A 21,640-nucleotide genomic window follows, 5' to 3' on the forward strand; every position below is an offset into this window, starting at 1 on the left:
CTTTGCATTTGTTGCTCGCTTCAAAAGTTGAGAAAAGTTCAACTTTTCAAGCTTCGACGGAAGCGTCAGCCAATCAAATCATATGCCAGTACAAGCTCTAGCCAATCAAACCGCGTGCTTGTGTGTCCGGGGCGGGAGATTCATGTGATTGGTTGTTGGCCGAGCTTCAGACACGCCTGCCGGCAAGCTTCAACGCACGCTGCCGTGTGGACGCTGCGTAGCGTTGGCAGGGCTCCGTCATGCGGCCGCAGGGCTCGAGCATGTTGTGCGGTAAAATACCTCCGCTAAAACTATTCCCTACTACTTTATAACCCAGCGGTTATGTCGGGGTAAGTTACCAATGCTCCTATTTGATATGAATTCCTCTGTATGTATTTCACCGTTTGTTTTACTGTGAGCTATTTATTATATTTCTACAATCTTAGATGTGTACCCAATTTAAACTCATAGTCTGCAGTTACAGCATCAAGTTGTTATTATACAATATGAAGTGCAAACTATATTTTTCATGCTTATGCAACGCTATAGATGCACATCCATGTTGGAATCTGCAGGAGAGTTAACGTTAGCTCTCAGTAGAAAGTGACGGAGGTGACTTCAGTTAAGGTGCATTCAGGCGCAATTCAGTAAAAGTGTGTATTGGGCGAGGATGCATTTATAACGTCAGCAGGATGTGTTCTATGTAGTCCAGTAAAATGCAGTCTTTATCGAGAAATATCAATTAATACAGTTTTATTAAGGAGATGTTTTACTACAACATAAAGTAGATATTAGACAGTATGCAAACGAGATAAAGGAGTGTATATTGAAGTAATTAGGATCCGCTGTGTAGAGAATCATGGAATTGTACTGGTATCTAACAATACCATCCTTAATAAATGCCATCCTTATAAATGTATATAAATACAATACCGTTTTAAATGATACTTATGTTTTAATTATGTTTGATTCCATTAATTGAATTAAATATGTTTTAATGAATTCTACTGAAATGATTGTTACATTGTCATCATGTAACTATTTTGTTCTTTCATTTGCCTCACCAGAAAACAGTCACACCTCCTCTTGAAGACATTTTGCCTCCTGCTATGGACTTCAGGTTCACATCAGGTAAGCCCTTGAGTGTGTCAGAGTAGTTGTTTCAGGCCCCGCTCACACGAGGCCGTTTGCGTTTTATGCACAGTATTCGTATTCAAAAAAGTCTTCCGTTCACATGCATTTGTTTCATTTAACGTGTCTGTTCAAACGAGGCCGCTGGAAACTCTGTAGTACATATGCTGGGACTGTAAGTGGCGCTGTACTTCCACACGAGACCGCTCGAAAGCTGTAGTACATATGGCGGGACTGTAAGTGGCGCTGTAACTTCCGCCACAAAATACACCAAAAGCAGCGAGTATAAGATCCCCCCCGGATGTGTGTGAGGCACAAACAAAACAAACAAACGAAGATGGCTGTTATTCGCGCAAGAAAGGAGCTATTTTCGTGGTCCGACGACGAGGTGGAACTTCTTTTAAGTGTAACACTTGAGTATAAGACGACAAAAATACAGGATAATGTAGACTGGGAGTCCTGCAAGCCTAAATATACGGAGATAGCCGACTTATTTCAGGCGCAATATCCGAGGACCCCGACTGAAAAAGATTTCCCTCACGAGAAGAACACAATTTCACAGGGCCAGCTTACAGCGAAACTAAAACAGGTACAAGGGGACTTGTTCGACATGGAAGAGTCGTCGCCCGGACCAAGTTCATCCCCGAGTTTGGAGCATTCCACGGATTTGCCAGAGTCGAGTAGATCCAACGGAACTCTGCCAACTGCTGCGGTTGTGAGTCATCGCAGGGATCTGCTCCAGGTATGTTCATGATTTCAATCTTAAAGGGCTTGCTATATACTATGATGCAGTACCTTCCACTGAAAAACTGAACCGGTTTAAGCTTGGTAAAATTAGAAAGTATTTAGAGCTGTTTTATTTGTAAAATGTATTGAGAGCTATTTCACAACATGCCTTTTGTGTTCTGTTATCTGGTGGCTATGGTCCTATTGTGTAGTAATTCAAACTCTCTGGTTTATTATAGGCACGGCTGGACGGCCACAGAAGTGACCGCATGAAGAGGAAGCTTCCAGCTGAACATGCGGTGCAGGAAGAGCTGCGATTAAAAAGCCGGATGTTGGACTTAATGGAGGAAGCAACCAGCCGCAGCGCAGCCAGCATGGATCGTATGAACAACACCATGGACAACATTAATGTGACTGTACAGAATGGCCTTTCCCTGATGAGCCAGTTCATGCAAGTTCATACTAACAACAGTGGATATGGACACTTCCAGGTGCCCTCATACCCACCCCGAAGGCCACACACGGCCACACCAAGATTAAACCCCTCTGTACCACACACCCCACAGCAACAATCTCCTCCATATTCATTCAGGCGGTCACTGGATGAGGAGGAGCAGTAAAGCAGTGAGCTTCTTTTTTTTTCACAGCACTTTTTGGTCAAAGGAAGTCTGTAAACATTTTTATTTTTAACTCCACCAGACTTTGTACAAATGGAGAATCACTTTTTTTTTACGCCTTTTTTTTTTAGCTAGCAAAGGTATTTTTTTCCCTTTTACTGTGTACACATTTATAAATAATGTTATTAATAAAAAACCTTATTAAAATAAAAGAACAGTCTTGTCTTTCATGTAAGGGTCAATGTACTCCGCAAGCACTCTCCTCACTCTCTTTCCTTCTCCCTCATTACAGTCAGTGAGATATCTATATCAGTGTGTGGGAGGCTGTAAGTCCTTTTCACCTTGTAAACCTAATTTTGACTAAATACACCACATTTATGAAAAGTAACCCCCCCCTAGTGTCAAATATCTGAACTGTGATATGTCACATTGGGCCTTAATGGTAAAGCCCAAACTATTGTTAGGCATATATTATAGTCTCAGATATATAAAAAACATGTCTATGAAGTGTTTTGCTCAAAATACCAAAAATATTACCCATTATAGCCTCATTCCCTTCTATTTCATCTCTGGAATCAATATGATCAGTAATATGCATTTCACAAAGGAAGTTTGCATTATGATTTTTATGAATTGTATAAATTCAACTTTGATTCAACATTTGCTTATATTACTTATAATAGTTTTTTACTACAGTGTATGTACTATGTTTCGCTAGTGGCCAATACAGTCTGAAAATACCATATCAAAATGTACGGTTCTTTTACTATATGTGTAAATAAGATATGGTACAAAATATATATGGACAACCTGACTCGGTAGAATGGGCCATATAACTTCATTCATGAGGATGATGACATTTGTTGCACATTAAGTTCAAAGAAAGTCTGGAAGTGGTTGCAGCCAATTTTATTTTTAGTTTCACACTTTTGACATTGGAGAATCACATAGTTATTTGCTTAGTTTCACACATGTGACATGCATTAAAAAGTACTAAAAACAGTTAGGATATAATACAAAAAATCCTGTAACAGTCCTCAGATTTAGCAGCCAGGTACATATACCTAGCCAGGTATATGAATATTGTACAGCAGCCTGTCGCTGAAGGAGCTGCACAGTGAGGACAGGGAATGTAACAAAGAATGTTTATCACATCTTAATAAACACCTTTAAAAAAAATGTACAGTCTATGTACATACATGGTATGGCCTCCTCTTCGTCCACAATCTGTTTTTTCAGAGCAGGGATCTTTCCAGTTTTTAAGTACATGTTTAGCTTGGAATTAGCAAAGACCCGTGCATCATGCACACTCCCAGGCCACTTTACCACGACATCCATGAATCGGTACCTGTAATCACAGACAGCCTGTACATTAAAGGAATATTTTCCTTTCCTGTTGATGTAACTAGTGGAGTCGTTAGATGGCTGCTTGATTTCGATGTGGGTTCCGTCCACTGCTCCTAAACATTGTGGCATGCCATGTGTACAATGGAACCCCTCAACCAGATCCGCGGTCTCGGGCTCAGTAAAAGGCAGCTTGATGTATTTTGGACCCAGGTGGATGGTGATCGCTCTGCATGTCTCCCTAATAATGAGGGACAAAGACGGGCGGGAAACTCCGAAGGCGTTAGCAGTCTTCCGTAGCCTTCCCTCGTCGCTCAGGTAATAAAGAACCGCAGCAACCCTTTTCAGTGGATCAATTGGCGCCCTCATGTTTGTAGTTTTCTTCTCGATATATGGGCGCAGTTCTTCAGTCAGGGCAACGACAGAGGCTTTGAACATGCGGAAGTTCTCCCTCCATTCATCGTCCACGACAACGCCATTGACAAAATTGTCCCACCAACTGCTAGTTCTGCCCGGTCTTACCCAAAACTTTCTCCTGGTCGCCCTTCTGGTTGTTCTCCGCAGTGGATTTAGCCACATGTCGTGTATGTGGTTCTTCATGTCCACTAGTTGCTTGTGGTTGTCGTAGAAGCACCGTAGTTGTAGCACTAACATATTAATCATGGTCAGTAGCGTCTGGAGCACAACAGCAACCCTGTGATCCGCCATTCTTGTTGTTGTTGTTGTAGAAACAAATCAGCAATGAGGCGGGGGAGAGGTGGGAAGAGGTGCGAAGAGACGGGGCTGTCGTTATTTTTTCAGGCAATATTCGTATAGAGGCGATTAAACGGACTCGGTTGACCCCCCAGAGCGTTTAGTTTGCAAATCTATCCACCTTGGGACCCGTTATCGTTTGTGTGGTCAGTTTCTATCGGCCTCGTCTAAATAATAGGGCTATACGCACGCGAAACTATGCAGATACAAGCCGTTTTCTCCTCGTGTAAACGGCGCCTCAGAGGTTAATTCAAGACGTGTTATGTTTACATACTAATATAATGAGCATCAGGTAAACGTACCCATTTCTATGTTTTGAATCACAGATGGGATGGAGATGTAAACTATGCAGCACTAGTGTCACCACTCAAAGTGATACTTTAAAACATTATCGACTCCATCATGGAACCTTTGGACAGAAACGTGCCTTGCCCTGCATTCATGTAGACTGGCCTGCGCTTCATGACTATTTGGTTCATTTTCTTGCAAACCAGCCTTTTTGTTGATGGCTTAAACCCCTTTTTATGCATGTGAATAGCACCTCTGTTACCGTCTGTTAACAGCTAATGTAAACTGGCTCGTTATGTTTTCAAGACGGATTTGATTTTTGTTTTGAGGAAAACACATGGTGTGTCCTGATTTGTAATCAATGTAGTGTTTTATTTGTATTTACAGGGAACAGCAGAGGTCGAAGTGCAACAGGCTCGTGATGCACAGCATGAAGTGATACGTTGCCTACGAGCCAGATGCAGTTATAACCATCAAGTAATAACCATGTGTCTCCATGTATGTTAATGTGTTGTGCTTTTAAACAAACTTGTTACTCTTTTATGACAACTGTTTTGAAATAATCAAATTTTAATCAAATGTATTAACGTGTCCATAACGTTCCCTTTTTGTTAAATCTATTTGTTTAATCTGCAATGTTTCAATGCTATCAAATATTTAAAGGGTTGGATTGAAATCAGGAAGAGTTTGTCGTATATAGGTTCCGGCAACTCAATTGTGTTACTTTTATTATTATATTATATATATATTTATTATTTACTTTATTTATTCTTGTCTTATGTGGTTCTTAGCAGATTGTTATTTGCATTGGTTACACTTAATATCTTGGCTTTTAATTGTAGGCTCAACTCATCTTTTCACATGCAGAAAAAAATCACATTAGTGAGTTTACCCAACTCCTATAATTGCTTGGAAACTGTTGACACATTTTCTTTAAGTGTTAGCAAAGTAACACTTTCTTGAATAGAGGAAAACTAAAAAAGTACGTTTCACCAACTCAAAAACATCCAAAAGTTGACTAAACTCTTAAAAGTGCTTGGAAACAGTTGACACATTTGTTTTAAGTTTTACCAAAGCAACAGTTTAAGCAACGCACACTGCACCGCCTCATGGCGCAGTCTGAGAATACACTGAAGGTTTCTCATTTATCTAATTTCCCTTTCTCGACTCCTCGAATCCTCGGTCCTCCGGTAGTGACCCAGAAATGGATTTCAGCGCGCCATGTTGAAGGACGTCTAATTTCTCGAAATGCACATCAAGGACCGAGGATCGAGCATCGAGGAGGCTCTCTGGAGGAGCTATAACCGAGGATACACTGATGGGTCCTCAGCGGATGTATTTTCCGGCAACAGTGATGTTTCAAAGAGTCGAGACGCACGGCCGGACTTATCTCAGCCAATGACAGCTCTGCATGCATCCCCTGGATATTATTTTAGTAACTGCTTTCATCGCGACGCAATGTTTACAGAGAGAACAGCTGTGAGGTCCGAGCAGAAAGCAGAGCAGTGTGTATAATATATATCACTCAGTATAACAGGCCTACATTACTCTCTGTATTTGTATGCTGTAGTTTAGTAGATATCTACAAACAAAGAGTCGATATTTTTCTAAAACCATTTAGTGCTTCACATAATAAAATACACAACTGCTGTAGCCTGATTATGCTTTAGGAGCTGTAGGTGTGTGTGGTACAGTGTGTAGGTGTGTGTGTTGTACAGTGTGTAGGTGTGTGTGGTACAGTGTGTAGGTGCGTGTTGTACAGTGTGTAGGTGTGTGTGGTACAGTGTGTAGGTGTGTGTTGTACAGTGTGTAGGTGCGTGTTGTACAGTGTGTAGGTGTGTGTTGTACAGTGCGTAGGTGTGTGTGGTACAGTGTGTAGGTGTGTGTGGTACAGTGTGTAGGTGCGTGTTGTACAGTGTGTAGGTGTGTGTGGTACAGTGTGTAGGTGCGTGTTGTACAGTGTGTAGGTGCGTGTTGTACAGTGTGTAGGTGTGTGTTGTACAGTGCGTAGGTGTGTGTGGTACAGTGTGTAGGTGCGTGTTGTACAGTGTGTAGGTGCGTGTTGTACAGTGTGTAGGTGCGTGTTGTACAGTGTGTAGGTGCGTGTTGTACAGTGTCTAGGTGTGTGTGTGGTACAGTGTGTAGGTGCGTGTTGTACAGTGTGTAGGTGTGTGTTGTACAGTGTGTAGGTGTGTGTGGTACAGTGTGTAGGTGTGTGTGGTACAGTGTGTAGGTGTGTGTGTGGTACAGTGTGTAGGTGCGTGTGGTACAGTGTGTAGGTGTGTGTTGTACAGTGTGTAGGTGTGTGTTGTACAGTGTGTAGGTGTGTGTGGTACAGTGTGTAGGTGTGTGTTGTACAGTGTGTAGGTGCGTGTTGTACAGTGTGTAGGTGCGTGTTGTACAGTGTGTAGGTGCGTGTTGTACAGTGTGTAGGTGTGTGTTGTACAGTGTTTAGGTGTGTGTTGTACAGTGTGTAGGTGTGTGTTGTACAGTGTGTAGGTGCATGTTGTACAGTGTGTAGGTGTGTGTTGTACAGTGTGTAGGTGTGTGTGGTACAGTGTGTAGGTGTGTGTTGTACAGTGTTTAGGTGTGTGTTGTACAGTGTGTAGGTGTGTGTTGTACAGTGCGTAGGTGTGTGTTGTACAGTGTGTAGGTGCGTGTTGTACAGTGTGTAGGTGCGTGTTGTACAGTGTGTAGGTGCATGTTGTACAGTGTGTAGGTGTGTGTTGTACAGTGTGTAGGTGTGTGTTGTACAGTGTGTAGGTGTGTGTTGTATAGTGTGTAGGTGCGTGTTGTACAGTGTGTAGGTGTGTGTTGTACAGTGTGTAGGTGCATGTTGTACAGTGTGTAGGTGCATGTTGTACAGTGTGTAGGTGTGTGTTGTACAGTGTGTAGGTGTGTGTTGTACAGTGTGTAGGTGTGTGTTGTACAGTGTGTAGGTGCATGTTGTACAGTGTGTAGGTGTGTGTTGTACAGTGTGTAGGTGTGTGTTGTACAGTGTGTAGGTGCGTGTTGTACAGTGTGTAGGTGTGTGTTGTACAGTGTGTAGGTGTGTGTTGTACAGTGTGTAGGTGTGTGTTGTACAGTGTGTAGGTGCGTGTTGTACAGTGTGTAGGTGTGTGTTGTACAGTGTGTAGGTGTGTGTTGTACAGTGCGTAGATGCGGCGGACAGTTGGTTTGGTGTCCTATGCTTACTTTTAATACTTAAGTATTGAAATTGTAAATAAAACTTTTGGCCCGTAATTTCAATTCCCATTTCAGCGACCAGAGAGAGGGGGGGGATATATCCAGTCTCTGATAGTGTTACGTTATTATGAGAGTGCTCTCATACTTGTTTGATTCTGAAATTGTATATATTTATATAAATATATTTGTGTGTGTGTGTCCGCATCTGTAGCCTGTTATTGTCTCATTATACCGCACTGTGAATGAATCAAAGTAAATATATAAGTCATCATGAACACATCTGTCCATCAGACAGAGGGCTGCTGTGCCTCCTGTCATCATTAATGGACGTCTCTTTAAAATGACCGCTCAGAGGAGAGGAGTTCTCATTTCTCTAACCGCCTGCTGCTTCCCCTCCTCTCTCCTCGGTTCCCCTCCTCAGTCCTCCGCTCGCATCTCCTGTGGGCGGGACTAAGTCACGAGGATAGGAGTCGAGGATAGGAGTCGAGGAGGTGATTCGAGGAATTAGAGAAATTAGAAACTTTCACTGTGAAACTCTTGTTGACTCTTTGGGGGTTGTGATGCTGCCTGCGTGATAATGCACATACTTCATTTCCTTGCTATTATCAATGGAGAGGACACACACACATTTGTGTACTCCCCACAGCACCTCAGCATGTTTTGTTAGAAATTAAAAATATATTTCAACTCTCAGCAAAAGGCCACCAAACATCCAGTGGGGTTTCTCTGATCTCATTATGAAAATGGAAGACGTAGCCAGCACTGTCACCTCTGGCACATCTCAAAGCTTTATAGAGCTTTTAGCACAAGAAAAAAAGACAGTTTTTTCACGGGAAATATTAAATTAAAGGTCCCATGTCATGCTTTTCCGGTTATTACCCGTCCCCTTGTGTGTTATGAAGGTTTTTATGCATGTAAACGGTGTGCAGAGTCAAAAACCCTGAAAGTACACCCTGTAGGGCAGACGTGTCAAACTCAAGGCCAAATGTGGCCCGCCACGTCATTTTATGTGGCCCGCGAGAGCTTAAAAGGTCTGATTGTCTAAAAATAAATAAGTCAAATGCGTGCAGTGACCAAAAACGACATTTCCCACAATACATGCCGATTATGTTACATAGATGTGACGGCATCTCGCCACGAGACTGCAGTGTTTCCACATCGATGCGATTTTCCCAACAAGTGGAATTGAGAAATACAAATAATGATCCCAAAATGTCCAGGAAGAGAAAAATTGATGCAGATGGAAGGGTGTTTCAAGAAAGATGGGAAGGCGAACACAAAAAACGGTATGTCTTTTGTGTTATGAGGCGGTGGCGGTTGTCAAAGAGTACAATCTACGTCGGCATTTTGAGACCAAACACGGAGCTAAGTATGCCAAAATTAGCCATCAAGAAAAACAACAAATTGCCCAAGAATTAAAAGGCAAACTGCGATCGCAGCAGAATGTGTTCGCGAAAGCCACAACCAAAAACAACGCGGCAGTGAAAGCTAGCTTTGTTGTGGCTGAAGAAATCGCCCGCGCTTCAAAGTCTTTTTCAGAGGGAGCGTTTTTGAAACAGTGCATGCTGAAGGTCTGTGAGCAGGTGTGTCCCGACCAGATACAGACTTTTAAAAATGTCAGTTTATCAAGAAACACTATCGCGGACCGAGTTAAGGAACTAGCAGGAAACCTGGCAACACAGCTGGCCGAAGAGACACGCAGCTACATAGCTTTTTCATTAGCTGTTGATGAAAGCACAGACAACACGGATACAGCGCAGCTATCTATTTTTATTAGAGGCGTGAAGTCGGACCTCTCTGTCACTGAGGAGCTGTTGGATGTGGCTGCCATGCATGGGACCACAACGGGACGGGACATTTTTGATGCGGTGGAGAAGTCCGTCAGTAAAACCGCATTGCCCTGGGAAAACTTGGTGGGATTAACTACAGACGGTGCACCTGCAATGTGTGGAAGAAAAGTGGGCTTGGTTGGACTAATGAAGGAGAAAATGCAAGAAAGTAACTGTCACACGCCTCTGATAACGTATCATTGCATTATCCATCAAGAAGCTTTGTGCGGGAAGGTACTGGGGATGGATGATATAGTGACCACGGTCATGAAGACAGTGAACTTCATTCGGGCGCGTGGCCTGAATCATCGTCAGTTCCAGCTGTTCTTGCAGGAGATGGGCTCGGAGCACGGAGACGTGCCGTACCATACAGAAGTAAGGTGGCTGAGTAGGAGCAAAGTCCTCAAACGATTTTTTGAGCTTAGGGAAGACATTGCTCTTTTCATGCAGAGTAAAGGAAAACCCTTGTCTGAACTGTCAGATCCAAACTGGCTGTGCGACTTTGCTATGTTGTGTGACATAACCGAGCATCTCGCCCAACTGAATCAGAAGCTGCAGGGACGCAAACAAGTCATCACGCAGATGTCCGACACGATCACGGCTTTCCAGCGTAAACTTGACCTATGGATGTGCCAAGTGAAACAGGACAATCTTGCCCACTTTCCTGTTTGTCAGAGCATCTCAGCCTCATGTCCCGGTACTTTCTCATGTGCTCAGTTAGCTACCAAACTGAGCCTGTTGATGAATGAGTTTGATCGGCGCTTCTCTGACTTCAGAGCACAGCACTCTGGATTTGCCATCTTTGCTAGTCCTTTCACCACCGACGTGTGCACTGCACCCCAACACCTTCAGATGGAGTTAATAGAGCTTCAAAGCGATAGTGGCCTGAGAGCAAAGTTCCAGGATGCTACAATCCAGGACTTTTACCGTCTACTGCCCCCTGCTTTCATGCCACAGCTTCGACTTCATGCTGCCCGTGTTCTGTCTATGTTTGGGAGCACCTATCTGTGCGAACAGATGTTTTCAATAATGAATCTAAACAAAAACAAGCACAGATCACGCATCACTGACGACAACCTCCACGCTGTTCTACGGATTGCTACAGCACAGGACCTAAAACCAGACATTGACACACTGGCCACGGAAAAACGGTGTCAGACATCTGGTCAGAAAACACATTGGTAAGCATTTGAAAAAACCTAATAAAATATAATAAAATGCAATTCAACCAAGAAGAAGAATAGTTAAACTATGTGCAATGTAATGATTGTGCTTGCATTTTGTTTTGTGTTTGTTATTTTCAGAACATGATCAATGGATGAGGATGGTGGAGAGGGGATCCACATGGTGTGTTCAAGGACAGGCAGCATCTCCTCATCAAAAACTAACCTAAAAACTTGACCAATATAGTTGTGGACTGAGACAACCATTATTTTGTTATTTTGAGTTTATTACATATACTACTTTATATGTGTAGCAATGTATTTAGTGTTTGCAGGTTTTATGTGTTTATGCAGACACATGTTTACTGTAATCAAACCATCTCTCATTAGTTGGATGTATGCCCCCTGCAAGGCTGTGTGCAGCCATTTGTTTTTGTAAAATGCTACATCTGTCACACATGTTCTTCGCAGCTCACAATTGTTGGTTTTACAGTTATTTGTTATTTCAAGTTTTGAACAAAGTTAATGTCATAACTTGTGTTTTATGTTATTTTTCTTTATTCACTTGGATAGTTTGATCGTTGATTGATGGAGTAATGTGGGTTTCATAACCGGACAAATTAAAAGGATTTATGTTATAATAACAGAGCAACAAGCAAACATATTTTTTACATCTATGCAAATATATATGTAATATTTGTAACTTGAATAAGTAATACATTCAGAGTTATTTAACATTAAGGAGTAGTTACATTTATTTTACATTGCATTTAGTTACATTGCATTTAGTTACATTTATAAGTTACATCTGGCCCTTTGAGGGCAACGATTATGCTGATGTGGCCCTCGGTGAAAATGAGTTTGACACCCCTGCTGTAGGGAGTAAAACTCTAACACAGAAAATACCTCCCCAAAACGCCTCGTTGGAGATACGTCATTGTCCATTTGATTCTTCCATTTCGTTCCGGGTACGGCATGATGTCAAGCCGTACCCGGAACGAAATGGACCAATCCGTGGAGCCGCTACATTACGTCCGCGGAGCCGTTACGTTAAGCCCCCGCTGATTGGTCCAAATTGACCAATCCACGGACTTCCTCACACACACATCTGTGTGCAGGAAGCAGGCAGCTCAGCTGATTTCTCCTCCCTGGCTGCAGGCTGATAACAGAGAGTTGGGATCGCGGCGAAATTCTCTCTGCAGACCCATTCTCACTGCGTTTATCAACCTTTTTCTTACTCAATATCAAGCCACACTTATTGTTTTTACTTCGACTGTGACTTTGTGTGTGCTGAGGATGAGTTTGGCTGTGTTTCGCTATGTATGCTAAACAAGGAAACAACACCTCCACGGAGCTCAGCGCGATTCACAACGTACCGACCAATCAGAGCACACTGTGCTCACAGGGAGGGTGGGGGCTGGAGCTTTTGGAGCTACAACGAGCCGTTAAAGGCAGAGAGTGAAATTCAGTGAATACACGTAGTTTACAGAGATGCTGTATGAGAAACCAATGTGAGTTTGGAAAAATGCACAATATAAATCTATTTTAGTATACCTCAACAATGGAATTATGATCAGTGGAAATGGCCATGACATGGGCCCTTTAAGCTTTAAAAAAAATCAATATTCAAACCAAAATCAAGTGCTCATCATAGCCCCCCCCCCTCCACACTGCCCTCTCACACCTGGACCAGAGAAACACATATATGAGAATGCTGTTCATTGACTACAGTTCAGCCTTCAACACGTGCCTCCAAGCTGGTCATCAAGCTCAGAGACCTCGGGCTCAACAGCGCCCTCTGTGATTGGATCCTGAACTTCCTGACGGGCAGACCCCAGGCAGTGCGGGTGGGAAACATCACATCCTCCACCCTGATCCTCAACACCAGAGCCCCGTCTTATGACCTATATAATATGTTGCATTGTTGGAGGAGCTTGGGACCTAAGCTAATTGCCATAACTACACTGTAGCCACTGTGCATATGAAAATAAAACCCTTGAATAAAAAATATTAGATTTTTTTGGGGGTTTCTAATCCAGGCACCTTCATGGGCTTGGCTTTTTACAGCAACACATTATTCAATCTCTCATATTTTAAGCTGTAGTCATTTGCTATGTTGGCCAAATACTTTGGATCCAGAGTGAAATACACCTCAAACACCTCTGGACATTTGAGGATCAATCCTAAAGCCAATACCATACAAACATAATTTGTATTTATTTAAAAACAGAAAAGGCTTAAGAAGCATCATCAACTCTTCTTTGAGGGTTTGAACGAGACACTGAATAAGTAACAGGTATAAAAAAACAAGTAGTCACCATTGTACCAATAACCCTGTCTAATAATCCAGCCTATCTGATCTATATTAATCTGTCCTCCCACGCTGTCATCCTATGTAGGACTGTACCTGACCTGGAGGCTTACATGGGGAAGGCCACAAATTGATTGTATCGTACCTCAACTTTAACTTTAGCACATCTCTGTGTTTTAATTTGGGGGGTAATTCAAGACAATTGTAAATCAGAAACACACAGCCCCTTTCCCCAAACCCATCTGTTCCCTGAGCTCGCCCTGAATCAATAATGCTTCTCCCCTCTCTCTAAACCCGCCACAAACCCTTCCCTGCTGCTGAATTCTGCCAAATCACTTTATTCCCCCATCCCTATCCATACACACACACACACACACACACACACACACACACACACACACACACACACACACACACACACACACACACACACACACACACACACACACACACACACACACACACACACACACACACACACACACACACAAGCTGCCCCTCACCCTCTCTCCCAGGATGATTCTAGTCCATTCCCATTGAGCAGCATTAGCATACAGATGTTCGAGTGAAAAGGGAAAGCAGGGAAACACAAAGGGGCCTGCATGACCAGGAGGGGAGGGAGGGGTCGAGGGGCTGCACAGGGATGGCCCTTGGCCTTTTTAAGGTCTTACAGACACACACACACATTCATGCACACCCACAGACACACAAACACTACCACGGGTATTGAATGGTAAGTAGCCATGGGGGTTGTGGGAGTCTGCTCCTGCTTCACACCACTGTTATTCATTCACCAGAGGGAAACCCTAGCAGGCCCACAGCTGAATGCCAACACACACACATACACATACACACACACACACACACACACACACACACACACACACACACACACACACACACACACACACACACACTGCCTTTTTTGCCTGTGTGCTCTAACAAATGCTCACACAGGAACATGTTTTGTGAGCTAGCCTCTTAAAACCTTTTTTCATCTCACTGTAATAGTAACACGCTCAGTCCGAGGTTCCAGTATGTCCCTCAGGTCACTGTTTGGTCTACAATGTAAATGACTAATAAGAGTTAGAAACATAGAAAATATAAACATTTTAACAGCAACAATAATACTTGAATACATATGATTACCTTGCACAACTGTTATTTACCATTTCTGTATACCATCCTATGTATATATGTTATATACTGTATGTTATGTCTACATTTCTGCTGCTGTAGTATATTGGTCTTTTAGAGAGAATTCTAATCTATCCAGAATATTTGATATTGTGTATTCTGTGTGATATATGTCTTTTCTACTGTAGATATTTGCTGTTTATGTTTATTTTGACGTCATTATGTAAAAACTTTATTCCACGTTTTAATGATCTATGTGTTTGTTGTAAGATATTGTATTGATGGGTGATTTTGGGTGTGACAGCATGTTTCAGTTGAGTGTTTATTTCTTGGTCGTAAGTGTACTTCATAACTTTTTATGTTAACTTTTATAACACTACATCTTACCAATAAATAACACAGTACAGCTGATGTTAGAACATATTTAGATTTGACATCAAAAAACATTATTGGATTCTTAAATACAGTGTATTGTAAAAGATTAAACTAGCTAACAGTCTATCAAATGAGCTCCGCCTCCACCAACACATAAATGGTACTTATTTTTCAACACACACACACACACACACACACACACACACACACACACACACACACACACACACAGGGGAGAACGTCAACTTCTGCTCCACTTTGTGTGAATAGATGGAAATCAGTCACAAGTATCTCTGTGCCCCATTGTGTTCTGGGAAGTCTTTGTTCGAGCATCTGTTGCCCAAACATTCTCCTCAGTGCCACTCACTCTAAATTGGTCTGTTGAGACGAGTTGTAACCAAACTCACTCCTCTTCCCACACCACACACACACAACACACAACACACAACACACACAGAGGGGAAGGTGAACACGAAAGAGTTAAGTTTGTTCTTTTGTCTCCATGATGGTTTAGAACCAGGAAGTAGTGGCAGCATTTGATAGGGATGCTGGTGGGAAGGCTTTTCCTAAAGTGAACATTTCTGTAAGACCATAATGTTAACCACTAAATATTTCTTAAAAAGCTTTTTGACTCATGTTGCACTAAAAAACTAAACAAATAGATGAAGGCCAATCATTTCAGTATGTGTTTATATAAGTTGGAATAAAGCAAGTCCAAATACAAATTGAGTTTCCCAAAGAAATCAATTATATTAAGTGTACAGTTATCATACATCTACACCTCCTTTGTTTCTGCATCTCCTCATATTATCCATATTCTTTAATGTCATATAAAGATGTGGTCCACAGTTGTTCTCTGCAGAGTCTGCCTGCTCATCCAGCTGAGCTAACCTGAGTCAGAGGGATCACGTTACGTGTCATGAGACAATCTGTGCAGAAAACTGGATCAAAAGATATGGTTTTTGAGAGAGAGAGGGTGTGATGTGATTATACTCTGTTCAGTCCATGTGGATCAGAATTAGAGAGACCATTTAAAGAGCTGAGTGTTGGATTTCATTTTTTCTATATTTATGTTGCATTATATTTAGAACACGTTTTTATTGTTTATTTAACTCATAAATTACTCAAGATTGCAAATGATCTGATTCATAGGAGAATATCTATAATCCTGAAACATCCTGGATGTTACTTTAGACAACATGACAAAACAACACTTAGGTGTGATGAGATGCAGACAGCTGAGCAATCATTTTTCAAAGACTTTTATTTTGAAATGAAATGGGACAAATATATTAAGATAAAGAGCCAGCATGTGAACATAACCCATGGAATGTAAACAATAAATGCACTTAAATTATGCAAAACAAGAAACACAATTTCAACACCACAATATAGGTTTTGTGTTGAAAAACAAAATAAATAAGACTTTAAGTTAACAAAAGTTACAAAAGCTGCTTGCTGCCAGGTCTGCAGCAACAGAGCGTCTCTGGACCATTTCTCCACAAACACACACCATAAAAGTCTTGATTCCCCCTGCCGCTCAGTCAGCTGGCGTGCAAGGTCGACCTACAAACACATTGTCATCAAGGCAACTCTGATAGATAAAATGAAACAGTAATCAAAGGTAACCTTTTCACCTCTCCGTTTACATCACAATAGGACAGTCACACAGGATTTAAAGAGTGTAGGAATGTCCATACACCACGACCAAATGCAGTTCAGCAGTCTCGGATCAGGCAAACATGCACAATGACATATTAACACTCTTTTCTAAATAATTTCCTTATCATTTGATAGCTGTGCTGCTCCTAAACTAATGATCTTAGTGTAAACATATTTTAATTTATAACTGCTGACTCTGAGGTCATGAACCACTCTTTCAACACCATTTTGCTTTGTATAGAGATAACATCACTAAACAAACTGAAAAAAGGTTATTACAGTCAGAGGCTTAGTGGAGAGGAGTAGACTCACTGTGTGCTGACACCATCAGCAGTTAGCATGGCTAATGCTACTGATCCCAGATGTTTCAGAGGCAGTACCATCAGAAGGCTCCTCTAGTGGAAGATAACCACTAACTTACTAATCGAGCTGCTCATGGTGTTAACTCAGTGAGACTTGATTTCTGCTGGCCATTTAGCCAATAAGGCAACATACGTACTTATAGAATGCCAAAAATGTTTCTCTCCCTCCCTTTGTCTCCTCTCCGCTAGCCTCATTAAAGCTACTGGATAGCATCAACCGAGCAGATGGCCATCATGAAAGTAAAGCAACGTTTCTCTAGCATTATAACACAGCATGAACACAGACACAAATCACACATAGCAACCTATACAAAAACAATAAATATCTAGAAACATCTAGAAATGTTTTAGCTATAATATCAATATCATAAAACTGTATATTACCTGTTGGTAAAAGGCTAGGTGTTAGCAATACTAGGTTAGGGTAACTCTAACACCAATTTTGGTAACTAGAGAGTCAGTGGGGTGCCTAAACTTTTTGTTGCTGATGTTTAGTTTAGCTATATCTGAGCCACAGTTAATATGGCTGACAAATACAATCAGGTGGCCACAGCCATGCAACCAATCAAGTAATCAATCAGTGACAGCATACAGTACTCAGCCTCTTACTCTTGGAAAAGAGGCTGCTTACACAGGTGGAGGGCCCTGCTATGACTGGCATCACTCTAAACTGTTGCAAGGAACAAAAATAAGCCAGTTGTGAAAAAACAACTTTGCTATCCTAAAAAAGCACTCCAGTCATGCACAGGGCATACAACATTAATCTTAAGATGTCATCAGGGTACAGGGAATTGGTATACAACAGTATACAGCAGTAACAATGGCAACAAATAAAAAACTTTTTAAAAATAACAATAAAACAAAAAAGGAGTCAGCTAAAACTGGACGAACACTGAGCAGCGCTACAACTGCTTGGATGAGAAATGCAATATGCACAAAGTTGGGTACTCTTACCCGGCTGGGTTCAGGGAGGAACTGGAACACTATGTTTGAATCGAAAGCGACTTGTATCTCAACTGTTTAAAAAGTCTAGTTGTGATAATGGAGTTTCTGCTTGATTTACAACACATATTGTGTGTTTGTTGTTTTTGGACTGGAGAGAAAAAATCTGATCCTCGTCACATAGATTTGAACAATAAGACCATCCGTCCCCCATTAAACTCAGCCCTGCAGTAAACCATCCCTACTCGTCTGTGACGGACAGCCGGCTGAAGATGGGAAGGCGCCGGCCCTCGAAGCTCGGAGACTCTGTGCCACTGGAGGCCGAGCTGAGGGAGCAGGAGGAGGTGTAGCCCTCCTCGGAGAGGGACTCCGCCGAGGAGCAGCGCTGCAGACTGTGCAGGGAGACGGGCAGCTGCTGGGGGAGGAGGTAGGGGAGGTTTGGGTTCTTGGAGGTGAAAGTGGAGGCGGCAAACTTGGAGCTGATAGAGTCGGTCACCGCGTAGAACCGCAGAGACGAGTCCCCGCTGTCCCCACCCAGCTCTGGGACCCCAGAGAAGGGGTAGGGACACTGCTTCAGGGACCCCGGCTGAGGGAAGAGGGGGGAGAGGAGCTCTGGGCTCCCTGTGGAGGAGGGAGGGGGGGAGACTGAGGAGGCCCGGGTGAAGAGGAAGGAGGAAGGCTGCGACTCCTCCACCGGTTGGAAAGTCTGTGGAGAGGAGGAGAAGCCTGCGAAGCTGACGCTGTGACGCAGCAGGGGGGGCCTCATCCTGGGTTTCTGTGAAGGGCCCCCGCCGTCCAGCATCTCGTCTGCGTTGTGGATGAAGTGGCAGCGGGCGCCGTACGGGCAGAAGCCGATGGTGTGGAAGGTGCGGCACGGCTCCGTCTTGTACTTGGGGTGCCGGCTCAGGCCCCTCATCTCGTCCATGCCGTGGGCAAACTGACATTTGGCCCCGTACTTGCAGGTCCCGTTTTCTTCGTAGGTGCGGCAGAGTTCGGTCTTGTACCGGGTGGAGATGTGAGGGGGGGATACTGGGGATATGGTGTCAGAGGGGGAGGCAATGGAAGAGAGAGAGGTGTTGCTGAGGCAGAAGCCTGGTGGGGGGAGCAGCACCTTGGGGGTCAAGTTAGCCAGTTTGTCCTCTCTGGCTGCCAGGCTGTGGCCCTCGATCATGCTGACCGAGCGGTCCACTCTGAAGGGGATGTGGCTGAGCGAGGAGCGGGGGAGCTGACCGTCCTGGCTCCACTGCTGGGGGGGGGCCATGTTGAACCCCCACCCGGCTGAGTCAGCCACCTCAGAGCTGCTGCTGCTGCTGCTGCTGTTGAACTTGGAGTTGGGGAGGGTCACCGGGCACAGGGAGTGGCGGCGCTGGAAGCCCAGGACCCTCTGGTTCTGGTTCTGTGGTGGCAGGGAGCTGGGTAGAGGGCCATCTGTCGCCTCCATGCCGCGGAAGTTCTGTCACACAAAAGAGAGGAGAAGAATAGATGTGAGCTTTATGCATTCCTGGAGCACTGGAGCGAGGCAGGGCCAAGCCGAGCTGAAGGGAGATTGCAAAGCTGCAGCTAAAGCAACTGAGAACATTTTATTAAGAAGTACGATTGTTTTTTAACTTGAGAAAAATATATGAAACCACAAAACTGTTCTTGCAGTTTAAGATTTGGTGTCAGATTTTCTGTTAAAACAAGCTGCCCACTCTACATTTCCAGTTTTCACAAGTTCACAATGTTTTAAGACAGTCTCACTCCAATCTAGATTCACCCCAAAACTGAAAGGACTTATTCCTATGAGCCGTATTCCTACAGTTTAGATACATCCAAAAACCACTTCATCTATATGTAAATTACTTCTACTACTTTTTATTATTATTCTACTGAATAATATGTTACATGACTTTTCCCTAGTTGTGTCTGCCAAGCCAGAGCTCATCACAGTTGGATGCAGAAAGTTAGTCAATACTTGTAAATAGTGTGAATTGTGATTTGTTGCTCTCACCTTGAAGAACTCTTCATCCAGTTCCAGGAAAGGCGTTAGAAAGTCGGAGGGCATGGTTCGCTCCAATGTCCTCGCTGAGTGAAGGGGCTGGGGTCTGGTCCCTCAGTGCAGGAAGGCTGGGGGGGAGAGAAAGAATACAGAGCCTGGCCTCTAAGGAGCTGAGCCGGCACAGAAAGGGTTTCAGGGCCCGGAGAGCCTCGGAGAGTTCCGTCCTTTGAAGGTCGTTATTTGGCGGTCAGGAGAAACTGCTCTCCCAGAGCGGAAAGAGGTGTTTGTAGGGAAGGGGAGAGAAGTGAAGAAGTGGTCCGGTCCGTTGAGAGGGAGTCAGTGAGGGGGGAGAGAGAGCAACGTGACCCTTTGGAAGAAAGTTCCTCCACCATCTGTTGGAATCTGCTTAAATAGTTGGGGAAACCCCCCCCCCCATACACACCCACCCCCTCCCTGTGTTCTTCAGGGGGCAGGGCAGGGAGTGTGTGTGTTAATGTGTGTTAAAGTGTGTGTGTTGGGGGGATGGGGTCCTGCATTGTAATAGTGTGCTGGGGGGCAGGGTGGGCACAGAAAGAAGAGGGGGAGCTGAATGAAGCTACTTTTCTACCCATTCATTACCAAATCCTTAAAGATGCATTCTTCTCTCTCTAACCGCCCCCCCTCACTTTGTGACGATCGATACAGCTAAGGAGATAATTACACGTGTTGCAAACACAACAAATACATGTACTGTCATTATCTTAGTCAGAATGTCCTGGTTAAAATGCAGCATTGTTTCTTAATTTATATAAAAGTGTGCTTGTACTACTCGGTCAAATGTTTTAAACAACACTGCATGAACCTCGATTAAAGGCATCAAAGTTGACAGAAAAGGGATAAACATGCTGCATGGGAGAAGATAAATGCATCCTGGTTTTTACTCTTTCGTAGATATTTTTGATAAAAGAAGCTCATTTGAATTACATGACTGCTGTAAGAAAATGACAATAAACTTTAAATAAAAAAGACCCACATATCTTTTCAACTTTGCAATGGTTTCTGTTTTAGCCAACATAATATTCTAAAACTGGATTTATTTCTAGTACTTAGTGTAACAACAGTTTAAGCAATCCCACTCCAGAACATGTAAGAGCAATAACTTGTTTCAGACTTGATTCCCACTGGATTGGGTTTGTACTTGATATCCATTTTCTTAATGTCTTTCATTTTTGTAAAGCACTTTGAATTGCCTTGTGTTGAAAGGTGCTATATAAATAAACTTGCCTTGCCTAGTACTTCAAGTACGCACAAACTGGGATATTAAAAAGAGTTATGGTCTCTAATGTGACATTGTTTCTCCTAATCCATGGAGGGATCTCAAATCATTTAGGTCTTTAATATAACTTAGATTCAATTGTTTCTACTAGTCTAAACTAGCTTTCTAACAAAGGTGAGTTGGTGATTCAGCCTGGGTCAGAATCCTCTGGAAAACCTTTTGTGGGGAGTTTGTACGTCTTCAACATGTCTGTCAGTAGTTCTCTACTTTTCCTCCAACACATGTCGATTGGAAACCAAATTCCCACAGGTGTAAATGAAGTGTGAATGTGTTCAACGTACCACACCCAGGTTAGTGATTCCAGTGTTAGCTCTGGGTCAGAGAGGCCTTAGGCTAAGAGATGATATTGGTTGATATAAAGAAAATGTAAAGGGTATACAATGACAAGGTGTTTTATGTATTGGGTTTGTTAAATTAATTGTACCCACACAAATAGTTACATTAGCTACAATGTCTGACCTTCCAAGCACAATACAGCCTCAAAGTATTTAAAAACGTTATATTTCACTGTTATCTCAATGTGTATTATATTCATGGCTTCA

General features: G+C 43.0%; 3 protein-coding genes across 3 annotated transcripts; 2 read left to right on the top strand and 1 right to left on the bottom strand.

Annotated features, from left to right (window-relative positions):
* The first annotated feature begins 1,351 nt into the window (after window positions 1–1,351).
* On the top strand, window positions 1,352–2,576 carry LOC117484329. Its single transcript, XM_034132807.1, has 2 exons — window positions 1,352–1,852; window positions 2,076–2,576. Exons 1-2 carry the CDS (start codon window positions 1,412–1,414, stop codon window positions 2,454–2,456), a joined length of 822 nt encoding a protein of 273 aa, XP_033988698.1. The 5' UTR covers window positions 1,352–1,411; the 3' UTR covers window positions 2,457–2,576.
* Window positions 2,577–9,286: 6,710 nt separating this feature from the next.
* On the top strand, window positions 9,287–11,038 carry LOC117484317 (general transcription factor II-I repeat domain-containing protein 2B-like). The gene has a single exon (XM_034132793.1). The coding sequence runs from the start codon at window positions 9,287–9,289 to the stop codon at window positions 11,036–11,038; it is 1,752 nt and encodes a 583-aa protein (XP_033988684.1).
* Window positions 11,039–16,085: 5,047 nt separating this feature from the next.
* On the bottom strand, window positions 16,086–20,179 carry LOC117484294 (mRNA decay activator protein ZFP36L1). Its single transcript, XM_034132764.1, has 2 exons — window positions 19,796–20,179; window positions 16,086–19,258 (listed from the first exon to the last, which is right to left on the bottom strand). Exons 1-2 carry the CDS (start codon window positions 19,847–19,849, stop codon window positions 18,047–18,049), a joined length of 1,266 nt encoding a protein of 421 aa, XP_033988655.1. The 5' UTR covers window positions 19,850–20,179; the 3' UTR covers window positions 16,086–18,046.
* Between the last annotated feature and the right edge of the window lie 1,461 nt (window positions 20,180–21,640).

Source organism: Trematomus bernacchii, unplaced genomic scaffold (genome assembly GCF_902827165.1).
Source record: "Trematomus bernacchii unplaced genomic scaffold, fTreBer1.1, whole genome shotgun sequence".
NCBI lineage: Eukaryota > Metazoa > Chordata > Actinopteri > Perciformes > Nototheniidae > Trematomus > Trematomus bernacchii.